Genomic DNA, 12,599 nt, shown 5'->3' on the forward strand with positions numbered 1-12,599 from the left:
ATACAAGGATGAAAGGCTGGGACTCAGTTTGGAGAAGGGATGGCTGAGGAGGGATACAAATGAGATCTGCAAAATCCTGAAGGTGATAGACAAGCTTAACGCAGCAGCATTCACAGAATCCTGCATGACAACAATCAGGGGATGCTTTACGGAACTAGCTGAAGATTGCTTTAAAACAGATTTAGAGGTGGGGAGCAAAAAGCCTTTCTTACACCAGAGGCAGTGAATTTCTGGAACTTGCTGCTGAAGGAGGCTGTGGTAGCAGCTAACACCAGGAGGTTTAAAAAAGGATTAGGCAAATTAATGACAAACAGATTCATAAACGGGTGCTAAAAGGACTGGGAAAGGAGATGCCCTCTAACATCCCTAATATAACAGTCCCGGGTGCTGGGTGACTAAGACAGGAACGCACCACCAAAAGTGGCTAAGTTAGTGGCATTTCTGACTAGCCTCCATCTACTTCTGCCTCTGCCAAAGAGCGTATGCGGGCCTAGAGGGACCCTTGGCCTCATGTAGTTGGGGGTTCCTTTCTTAAATCGCAACAGGGAAGGCAGGGTAGGAGAAGCTTTTACTGCCAACTGTTGGCAAGCTTTCACTTTGTCTCATCTTATCAAGGCTTCCTCATTTACTTCCATTTCTTCTTGCACCGTTTTTCATAAATCCCATTGGAAAAGTTGGAAGAAATCCCTGTCTGGGGGGGATGCTGAACAGGTAAAGATTTAGCTAAGAGAGATTAAAAAACTTGTCAGACGTTAAGTGTCCTCTGGGCTTCTAAGCAAGGCATCATCTCATGCTGAATGTATATTCGATAGAAAGGCAGAGACCTGAAGCTTCATGTTTGTCAAAGTAGTGTTGGCAAAGTAAAAGCAGAAAATCAAGTGTGTGACAGGTATGCGCCTTTCATTGGGTTTGATGTTACACTGTCGATGGACTTCATCAGACTCCAAAGAAAATTGCTCTATTTAACTCGTATTTTCATCAAACTACACAGAAAAATTTGATGTTTTCAGCTTAATTTTTGTGTCATTCTCCAGGTGGGTCGCATATCAGCAGAAATATTTCTGTGGAGAACAGTATGTATTGGAGAAAGGAAAATACAAATGCTTCTTTGACTGGGGAGGATCTAGTAAAACCATAATGTCAATTCGACCTATTAAGTTGGTGAGTTACCAGAACTTGTTAAGGGGAAAACTTAAAAGAAATGAGACCTTTGGAGTTCAGAGCATACATAACGTGGGCTGTGCTGTTTAATCAGTTTGACTATTTACTTGGGAACAATTTAAAGACCCTTATGAATGATGTAATGAGTCTGTTCAGGATGGAGACTGAAATGGATGCTCTGGATCTTTCTATCTGTTGAGGAAATTGTCAGGGAAACTTCATAAGAACAACTTCCCTTTGGCAGTCTGCATTCATGGAAAGAATAACCTGGCCTGGAAAGACTAATTTGCCTTAAAACATAGTAATTTATAATGCATCATTGATAATGGATATAAAAATACTTGAGAATTTATCTGGCCCATATTGTTGTTGTATAATAGAGGTCTGATTATTTTCTTTTCTTATTTTTATGCTAAAATAGTTGTAATACACGTAGTGAATAAAGACAGGAAATATTTTTAATGCATCATTAAATCCAAGGTAGCACAGTCTACCCACATAGATTAGTGCTAGAACTGTCAAACCCTAGTGCAAAACAAAGATAATCCTCAGTAATAAGTATATAATCAAATGATACTACTGCATGGAAAATAGGAAAAGAACATTTAACCTTATTTTGAAAAGCACATGTTGAAAGAGATGTCGCAGACTTCTGGTTTTAATTCTGTCTTTTTTCAAGAAATAGACTGAAAAATAAATGCAGAGACATTTGCATAGACTCTTAATCCACATTATGTGAACTAATTAATGCTGATGCAAGTTCTCTGGGTGAAAGGCACTGAACAGTCAGGCAGGTAGCCGTCAGCTTCCAGGCAGCTGATGGCAGAGGCTGGGGAAGAGAATTGTGCCAAGTGCCTGGGAAGGGCATTTTTCTCTTGAGTTCATAATTAACAAATTTCAGGAACTTGACATGTCTTCTAGGAAACTAATTGTAATTAATTTCATTTATTTATATGCATGTATATATATTATTGCAGGAACCACTTGGAACGAATGAGCCTCCACATTTGGTATGTTGACATTATATAACATTCTCTAGTACAAAACTACATTTAATAATTAAATACAGGTAATCTTGAATGCCTTGCTTTGTTACTTCAGATGATATCTCAGTATTATCATCTCCATACAGCAGACCATTGGTGGAGGAAACTGGTAGATGTATAAAGGTTAAGTCTGCTAACATTCTGCTCTTTGCTTTATTCCAGATCATGCCCTTTAGTATTATGTTCTCAAAAATGCACGCGGTTCAGTAGGTTTTGAGTGACTTCGGGTGTCTCTAGCTATTTTCCTCTTCTTTCCTTGCTGTTTCTGGAAACTCCCTATCATATGCATTCATCCTTCTCTTTGTGGCATTTTTAATTTCCATTATTTTGCATTGTATCTGGTTTGACCCGATCTCGTTCGTGTGTGAGGTGAAGAAGAAAGCATGAAGTGCAGAAAACTAAACTGCACCTTTCAAACCTGCAGATGCATCAACAGGGGAAGTTGGGTTTTTTAGTTTTGTATGCTGGTAGCTCTGCTTTTCTTAGTCTCCCAAGCTCCCTGAGGAGTAGGCACCACTTGCTCCATATGTCCCTTTTCCTCACAGTAACATAATACCTTAACTGAGCACATCCTGATTATAATAAATCTGTGATAAATCTCTTTTATGATACATTCTGGCAATCTCCCTGAAAGTTGTATCTAACTTGGTGACAACTTACAAAGAGAAAGTGGTCTCTGTAATTAACTTTTAGTCTCAAGAACAAGTTAGTTTAGGGTTTTATACTTTGGGTCCTTATCTTACAAGTCTGTGTTCCATTAATGTACGTTTGTGATATCTTTCTAAAACAAAAACCTGCTCTAAGTGTTTGTGCTCATCACCAAGAACGGTCTGTGTCTCCTGCAACGTTCTGTCCCAGCAGGGCCCTCCTCCCTTCCTGCATTAGTTGTTTGATTTCTCTTTTTCTGTCTTTCTGGCCTGTGCTGCTAGCATGGGTGATGCTCTAAGTGGTTATATTGCTCTCTACATGACATGCTTTTAATTAAGCAAATTTGGAAAACTGTATTTCAAGAAACATGACTTCTTTTTTTTTTTTTTTTTTTTTTTTCTACATTTTCTTTCTGCCTAATAAACATGGCATATGCTGAATATTTTAAAGCCTTGACCTGTTACTGTGACATTAGTAGTAAAGATACACTGAATAGTAATGTACTGAAAGTCTTTCACCTATGAATGCACCTTTTCTTGATGACATTTTCTGTTATTCCAGACAAAAGAGACTTTAGAGCTCAATGGTTCTGTTTCAGGAAACTTACTTACTTTGTAATCTGGGCACAATATTGCTCTTTCTTGCTAGGATGCGTATAGTAGCTGTAAGCGCCAGGGAAATACATACATTGTGTTACTTAGCAGGTTGACCACACCCTTCTTTCTCTCCAAATATTCTAGTTATACAATTTTATGATTAGCCCAGGACTACAGGAAATGTTTCCTGTCTGAAGACATAATTGGTGTATTATTTTAGTCCTGAACACTGATTTCCTGCCAGGCCTATTCATATGGCAGTTTGCGTCCTAATCCAAAGACTTGCAAGTACGTTCACAGTAAGGCTTTGGTAAATGATACCAGATAATACCAGATAAAATAACCAACTCGGAGGAAACCAGTGGGATCCAAACAGTTGAAGATAATTTTCTCTTCAACTATTCTATTTTTTCAGGATCCCCCAAAAATGATTCTATTCAAGCCTTTGAAGTTTTGATAAATGGTGCTTTGCAGTCTTTTTATTTCCAGTAATATGTGAAAAAAAACAGTGTGTGGATATGCACAGTCACCTTTAAATACTGACATGTTGTACTAGATTGTGTTTTGCCTTTTGTGTTCTCTATTTGCACTCTTAACATGGTTTGGGTTTTTTTTGTTTTTTTTTTAAAAAAAAAAGGCTTTCATAGGATTCTGCCCTAAAGCTAGGGAAGGAAGAACATAATTCATATTGCTACAGTTCTTTCAGGAGGGGAAATATTTTGATTAAGTTTAAAACATTTAATCACTTAGGATAAGTAAAGGACGGTGTTTTGGATAATATGAAGAATTTCCCATTCAGAGCAAAGTAGAAGTTTCCATGTATGCAACAGTCTCTTAGATTGGAACTTCAAAGCATGGTGCTTATGAGCTGGCAAATCCTTAAGCATCCTCATGTTTGACCTTTGTATAAGCCATATACCGGTTATTTTGAATGTTTATACATTCTTCCACCTTTAATAAACATATGTCTGAGCTAAGGGAACTGTTTTCACTGTCTATACCAGTGTGTCTTTTTTTCACTTCTGTTTTTAGTTGCTCATCAGAAATTGAAAAGCAACTAAATTTTCTTAAATCTCTCAGTAACTCCCCTGACCTTTTCCTCCTGCCAAGGCTCCTTACTAAACAAAGTACGTATAATGTAAGAATGCCTGTAATCACCAACTCTAAAAAGCAATTCATTTTGTTTATTAAAAAGAAAACTTGGTTTTGCCCAGCGAGAACAAAGCCTCTTTCAGCAGCAACTGACTTGTACAGATGATTTAGGAAGCAGAGATAATTGCTGTGATAACTCGTATTTGTATTTTAATATGCTGACCGTTGACTTTTTAGGAAGCGAAACCTAGTATAGTAATCTCAAACCCTGAAAAAGGAGAGAGAGCTGCAGTTTGAGACTAGTTGCAGATATGCAATGTTTTCGCTGAGGAATCGGTACTTCACCCCAGCTTTTTGTCAAAGACCGTCATTCATTATTGGTGTATTCTGTATAAAAATGAGTTACAGATCTTTTTTAAAAGCCTTGCGTAGCATCTGGCCTATGAAAGAAAAACAGTGTATATGTATGTTCCTTTATAAAAAGAGCTTTGAGATAAGTGGGTAGAAAATACTATGTAATTACAGCTTAAATAGATGCTTTATGACATAGCAGTGCAATTATATTTACAGAAAAATCAGTTACGCTTTATTCATTATATTGTAGCTGCTTTGTGTTCTCCAATGTGCAGTTACAGCATGCAAGGCCAGGTTAAGCCTTTCTTGTTCTTTCTAACAGGAAACAGATTCATTTCTTTTTAAAAACATAGACTGAGCTTTTCCATAAAATCGTTTGCTGATACTTGGTGTTTGGCCTTCTCGCTCTGCACTGGCAAAAGCATTTGATTTCTTTTCTTTGGCAGGAAGCTAGGCCAATTTGGGGCATGAAGGGGGAAGTAGCTCTTGCAACAGCCATCATGTTTTTTCTTCCATTACAGAATATGAGCTGTTCTCTTGATACAGTTAAATTTTTCATTCTTTCCCAGCCTCTCTTTCAGGCTTTAAAGTGAAATTCACCTCAGTTACACAGTGGCAGCCCAAGGGTACTGAATTCTACGTGACTTTGCTATAGATCACAGGCTATATCATACTACTTTTTTCCTTTTTTTTCTTTTACTGCAACACTTTCAACCTTACTGCTTTTTCAGGGTGAATTGATCACATCTTACTGGTGGGGTATGATTCAATGTGGCTTGAAGTTCTTCACCATGACATGTCAAAACAGCTTAGCTGAACTTCAGAAGTTCATGGTGCACCTACCAGGCTGCACCCAGTTCCCCCAGAAATTCTCCTGCTAGTTCTTAAATGAGAAACTACCTGCAATCGCTGCGGTCACAGAAGATTTCAAAGCGCTTTGCCAATAGTAGCCCTTTATCTTTTGACCAACGCTTCCCTGTCCAATTTTGAACACTGGATTGCTAAGCCGTAGCAAGAGTTAGCTGCAGCTCAGGGGTACTTTGGACGGAAGATAACATCCTTCAGTCCTAGCCTTTTGTTTTTCTCTGGGCCCTCTCCTGCTGCAGCTGAACTTAAGCTTGACACCATTGCCTTAGCATCACTGGGAAGCACCCTGTACTGGGCCCAGAGACAATAAAGCACTTGATCTTTCTAAAATTAAAGCAGCTGTAGAAATGTAAAAGATTCCTTAAATGAGAATTCATTCTATTTATTGTATCCTTGTGAATTGAATGGATACTTCTCTAAGAGCACAGCTATCTCTGTTTACATTAATGATAATGTGTTCATTTTCCTTCTAGTCATTGGTTTTGTTTTGTTTTGTTCTTGTAGCTCAAAGCTTTCAGTAATACACATTTCCAAGGAGCATGTATAGATTTCACAGCAGAAGTTTCTGATTTTACATCATTCATACCATGTTCTTTTAAGGTTCTTCGGGGATGGTAAGTCTGTTGGTTTACATGCCACCATTTTAAGTAATATGGAAATTTTTATAAACACTACTAAATTTCAGACAGCTGAAAGTGCATAACACATGCCCATCATATTCCATCATGTCTTAGACCCTTTGTCTTGCAATGCATCTCAGTAACTGTCGTCCTGTCATTGGTTTGGGTAGTATGCGTTTTGCTTTCCCTGTGGGAAGTTTGCACAGTTACTGTGATTCTTTTTTTAACTCCAGTTAGAATTTATTCCAGATTTTGAGAACTTGGTACAGTAGAAGCGTCTGCATTCCACTTGCGTCGTTTGACTCTGGAACTGAGATTTCTGTACCACATGATTTGATTTTGCTGCTTTGGTTGCTTTGTCGCGTAGCCTTTCAAGTCACCTTACTTTTAAGCTTAAGAACAAACAGATTTTTTTATTCCTTATTTCCTTAGCAAATACTAAATCTTGAAAAAAACCTTACAGTTAATAAGCAGCTAGAGCAGCTAATCTTTTTGTTACATTATTCCTGCAGTTGGCTCCTGTATTACCAAGGGGAAATTGCTGACAATCACTGTGTGCTGGAAGAAGGCCTCTATGTTGACCTCAGTTCCTGTGGCTGCCCAACTGCTACAATCAAATCCCTCAAGCCTATTCAATACGTAAGGACTTTATTGGAAAAAAAAAATAATAATGTTTTGGAACTCTTTTCCTAGTCAGATGTCTGAAGCAAGTGCTTGTGCTAAACAAACTCCCACTCAGGGAAAAGAGTGAAGCTTGTTTTCTTGGCTTACAGGATTTTGGGGGTTAGGAACAAGCCAGGCTGCATGCATGCATGCACGTGGTTGCTTGTAGGTACACACTCTTGGGTGTTCTGGTCTCAAAGTCAGTCTCTTTTGTACAAGTTGCATTAGCTGGCATTTTTCTGACTGGTCTTTGTAATACAGCTCAGCAAGCTTAGTACGCAGTGAGACATTTTGTCACGCCATCCAAGCGTATGGGGCTTCTTTTATTAGGCCTACATCCAGGGTTCAGTCTTAAAGCGAAGTACACACAGAAGACATGAACATTGAAATTACAAGGTAGCATATACTTGCCATAAGGCCGTTTAATTTAGTAACCATTTTACAGAAATATAAAAAAGGTTTTCACCTCCTAATGGCATCTCAAATCATGGGTCGATAAAGTGGTATGACGTACCACGCATGTGGCCTATGAGCTGCCTATGACACATCAGGTAGTCCAGTCCAAAGCTCATGTGGCCATCCTCTCTCTTGGTGATTTCTGAGATACAGGACCAGCGCTTGTTACAGATTCACCTAGTCTTTGTGTGACTTTCAGGTCACATTGGTTGTACTACCCAAGCACACAACTTGGAGTCAAATGACCTATTGTAGCAGTAACGTGAGATATGAGGTCCTCTATGGCCAGGAGGTTGGACAGGAATGCATTGTACTATCCAGTACAAGATAGATACAGGCCTTTGTACATCCTATTGTAGTCTTGCGCACAGGACATGCCGCTAGAGCCTTGCTGTCATGCCTGTGCCTTCGTCCTATATCTTGGTGTGCTCCTATGCAAAAGCATCAAGCTGGCCATAACACTGTCGGTAAAAGAGAAGCAAGTGGCCGCTCTGCCCGCTCCTCTCTAGCACTGACCAACTTCTCCAAAACTCTTCCTCCTTCCCTGATCACAGAACAAAAACTCAGTCCATGTGACACGTGCCCTTCAATGCAACTCTTGCAAAACTAGACTTTAAAGATTACTCAATTCAGTTTTCTTCAAGTATTAAGCCCTTTTTTCGATTTGTGAACAGATTAAAAAAAACCAAACAAACACCAAAAGCCATCGGCATGGTGGGAAGGATGTACAGCTCAAGTTTGAGTGCTGGTCTTTTCACTGGGTTACATAGATACAGTGACTTCAGTGGAGCCATAGCCCCCCACCTGCTGAGAGCCTGGTTTTCAGATTAAAGATCTCCTTTTCACGTTAAGACTTTTGGACTCTGCTCTGCTAAATCAGAAGGAAGTTTTGACATGAAATGGTAGGTCTCATCCAAATCCCTCAGCCTGTAATCTCACAGGGAAGTAACTATGCAGTTTGGCATAGTAGGAAGCTACTGGCAGCCCTTGATTACCGAGGGCCAAGCCCAGGGAGAAGTGTGTTTGGCAGGCTGTGCGTGGGAAGCTTATGCACGTCTTCCTGTACTTTGTAAGTGGCTTACACCTCTTAGTTAAGTTCCTCTCTTGCAAATAGGAGCCCTTGTATTTCACAAAATCGAAGCGCTAAACAGCATGGAAATGCTATTGAACCACACCTGTTTTACAAATAGAAATGCCCTCATCGGCCCCTAATACATTGTGTATGCTAATCGCACAGGACAGCGCTCAGAAGCATTGTGTGGTACAGACGTGATGTTAAGCACGCAGCAGTAAGTTTGGTCAGTGGTCAGAAACAGCCGTAGCTAATTCTGTGCATTGTCCGCGATGCACTGTTCTTGGAACAGAGCCCTTTTTATTACAAGATATTTCTGTTAGCTCATTCAAGAGAGCAGCAAGCGTATTCCCCAGTGGAATTGTTGTATGGCTTTATTGAATTCAGTTGTGACATTAGGAACCCCTTCCATTATTCAGCTTTAAATGCCAGCCCAATTTCAGACCTGAGGTGTATCTCAATAGCTCACATGTTCAACACCTATGCCAAGACCTGAATGCGCATCGTCTCCTGCTCTCCGTTAAGTGAGACGTATTTGCTGCAAGCATAACTGTTGGAAGGACTCTCACGCCGGGGGGAGCCGTGTATTGCTTCAGTGTGTGAGGTTTCTGCATCCCAGATGTTGACTAGAAGTAGAGGCCCATGTGTGGCACTGGCAGAGTGGGGAAAAAATGCTTCTAGCAGTACAAAGGACTCATAAGGCTAGCTCGTTTCTAGCCTTTGAAAACAGTCCAAGTCCATTGACTGGTGTAGGTGTGGTCCAGCTATAGATTTTAGAAGTAGATTGTTTCAGCCAGTCCTTTGGGATAGGAGAGCGAATCTGCTGGAGGAAATGGGGACACGGGACCTAGGTATTCTCTTTCTAATCTGCAGGATTGTAATGATCATTAAATGTATGTTACCTTGGTGTTGTACAGCTGAGTGAAATCACAACTCTGGGCCTTTATCTGCAGGATGTATGTAAGAATATAGATTCTTTACATGGGGCTAACTCCAAAGTAGGTGTGAAACACAGCAGTTAGCATAGGCCACTGACACCTGCAGGGTGTGCAGCTTGGCTGGGCATCCATGCCGATTTCTGCATCTGATCCTGAATCAAGATGCCCTTTCTGATCCTATCTGTTGTAGTTTCTCAAGGGAACATCTAGCAGTATTTTTGCTCTTGCATGTAGCCATACTTAAAATCTGTAACAGTTTTGAGGGGCTTTTTGGATGTTGTCAGCTGCCATAAGATTTCTAGGCTCTCCGGTTTGGAAGGAGAATTTGAGGATTAAAGTTACAGATTTGTAGTACTCCTTCATGGCATGGGTGTGCTTTTGTGACCTGACGGTACGCTGTAAGGTGGCAATGGGATCTTTGTGACTGAGTGAGGCAATGGTAGTGCCTTAATCTATATGAAACAGCTAAGAACTTCTGCAAAGCCTTGACTGATTTTTTTTTTTTTTTTTTTTTTTTTTAAATAGATCAAGCTATTAAGGAAAGGATTTGAGAGAACAGTTTGTTCTCTGGAAAATGCAGCTTTGATGCAAACAAAATGTTTGCAAACAAACACAGCAAACATTCTAAATGAAAAAAATGAGGATTTTTTTTATTATTATTATTATTTTTTTAGGAAAGTAAACTTCTGAGTTTTTAGTTTGAAAATTGCCAGAAATACAGTTTGCATGTTTAAGAGCCTAATTACATAACAAAATGGAAAATCTCTTTCTAAATCACTGGATTGGCCCAATTAAAATAGAAAAAACCCAAAACTTTCAGAGCATCGCAAAACTAATTTGGGTAGGAAAATGGGCTCAGACTAGCAATGCTCTGATTTCTTCACTGTGATGACAGGCTTTTAGGTTGGCTAGCTTTTGTTCCAGCCTTTAGCTCTTGGAGGGATGTTTTATGGGTTCTTTGCTGAAAAGTGAAGTTGTCATCATGTAAGTATGGCATGCTTACCCCCACCCCCTCCACACACACACTCCCCTATTTCTCAAGGAACTCAAATTAACATGGTTCCACTTTGCTTATTTCCCCATTTATTGTGCACTGGCATCATAGAGGGATTAAGCACATCTTTGTAACCAGTTTCCTCTACTGTTTGTTCAGGAAGTAGCAAAGAACGAGTTCGTAAGGAGAGTAGGGAAGGTGTTCCTTTATTCCCAGGAACCTCTTTCCCATCTTGGTTTATTCTCCAAGGTGTATAATACTTGAACTAACTCTTTAGGAGGCCCCACCTGTATTTTTTTCCCCGCTGTTCCTCAAATTCAGACTGGACTGTTTTGTCCTTCTGGGAGCGTTTAGGAAAAGCTATAGGTTAATGAGAGGATACAAAGAAGGAACAAAGCATATCTGTACCTTGATAATGAGAAAATAATGTCCTTTGTTTTCGATATTCTGGGAAGAAAAATAGTGTTGCAATATCCGTGTATTAACCTAGATTGCATATTGAATAGGGATGTGTTACATGGCCTCTTCCCTTCTGAAATACAAAGTAAAAATTTCTTTAAGTGAACAGGCAGTTACACACTTGGAAGCCCACTTAACATCAGGAGGGTACATATCTATTTAGCAGTGGTAGGAACGCTGGAACTGATGTGGCTTGCCTCTCATCGTCTCCTTTCATCTAGAAATCCCAAAGCACTCTTTAAGGAAAGCTTGTTGATGAGATTTGCTGGTATTGTTGTTAAAAGCCATTCTGCCGGCAGGTAAAAGCATAGCACAGGTTAAGGGTTGCTGCACTCTCTGCAGAGGTGGAGATTTCCCCGCCTGCATCAGCAAGGACTTGGCCTTTTGCACTGCCATGAATTCATGAAAAGGAAAGCGTGGGCCGCTTGCCTGGCGGCAAGAGAGCGGGTGAAGTCAGCTGGGCCATTTATAGGGCCGTGGCTGCTTACTGGGGCATTTGTCTAGTGTTTGTTGCTTGAAAAGGTTAATCTTTTGGGATAGAGACCCTTACGAGATGTTCTTCCAACGGGAGTTCAGCTGTAATGCTGCCTTTTCTCGGGCATGTTGTTTTGTCAAACTCCCCGTAATATTTAGTGTGCCTTACATGGACAAGAGCATCCAGGATAGTTGCAGTGAGCAATTAGTTTTCCTTTTCTGAAATGCTAACGTAAGCCCTAAAGTTAAACCAGTCTCACAGTTTCTAAAAACAAAAATGAGATGTGTTGTAGGTTGTGCAATGCTGCTGCTTTTTTTTTTTTTTTTTTGGCATTCCTTTTTCTTGCTCTGATCAATTGTCATAGTTCCTGTATTTCTATATTGATTATCTTTTCTAAGTTAAATACAGGTGTTGACTAATCTCCCCAGCATTCCTGTGAGGCAAATAATGCAATCAGGTACAAAAATTAGTGGGCGTTTCCCAGGACCAGGCAATGAGTCATCTTGCGTGGCTGGGACTGGACCATGGGTGTTGCTGTCGTCCAGCTCCATGTTCCTCTCCACTGGCCAGGCATCCTTCCCACACTGCAGGGAGCAGCCAGGCGAGCGCAGCTTCAGTAAAGACAGTTGTAAATGATGCGTTAGCCAAGACTGAAGAGTAAAGATTTTTTCCAAGGATGTTGTAATAGAGCTGTGGCGTCTCCTCCAGTTAAGGCTCTGGTGAATGCTGTTTGCATAGCAGCAGGTCAGCAGGGACGCGAAGTGGGGAAATGTACCAACCCTTGCTGTGACCGGGTTACAGTCATGCTGTAGTCCAGCCCCATGGATTTCTGTCTTTGGCTTTATTAGGCTTTCCCATCAAAGTTTGCAAAATCTAAGTTTGCAAAAAAAGGTGCAAGAAAAAATACGTTTTGGGGTGAGCCCTTCTCATAAGGGCTTTATTAGTAATAATTTTCACAAAATTCATAATGAAAAATTATCTGTATGTTCTCCATAGCTAAAACTATATTTGCTTTTGTTATAAGCATGTGTGCAAATTCACTTGTGCACTTGGTTTTCAGTTGTAGCACCTCTTGGTCAGCTTCTTTGTGTCTGTACACTATTGCTTTCCAGTGGGTCAAGCACCTACACCTTGCACTGCAAACAAAAGGCGTTTGGA

At 40.2% G+C, this 12,599-nt stretch overlaps 1 protein-coding gene across 1 annotated transcript in view; it reads left to right on the forward strand.

Annotated features, from left to right (window-relative positions):
- Nucleotides 1–12,599, forward strand: part of CRYBG3 (crystallin beta-gamma domain containing 3) — a 76,764-nt gene that overhangs the window by 52,467 nt on the left and 11,698 nt on the right. The window contains exons 13-16 of the mRNA XM_035895974.1: nucleotides 1,035–1,161; nucleotides 2,139–2,171; nucleotides 6,269–6,378; nucleotides 6,897–7,023. Of these exons, the coding sequence (XP_035751867.1) occupies nucleotides 1,035–1,161; nucleotides 2,139–2,171; nucleotides 6,269–6,378; nucleotides 6,897–7,023 (397 nt within the window). The remainder of the gene's footprint in view (nucleotides 1–1,034; nucleotides 1,162–2,138; nucleotides 2,172–6,268; nucleotides 6,379–6,896; nucleotides 7,024–12,599) is intronic.

This window comes from Egretta garzetta, unplaced genomic scaffold (genome assembly GCF_000687185.1).
Source record: "Egretta garzetta isolate BGI_Z169 unplaced genomic scaffold, ASM68718v1 scaffold516, whole genome shotgun sequence".
In the NCBI taxonomy this organism is placed as follows: Eukaryota; Metazoa; Chordata; class Aves; order Pelecaniformes; family Ardeidae; genus Egretta; species Egretta garzetta.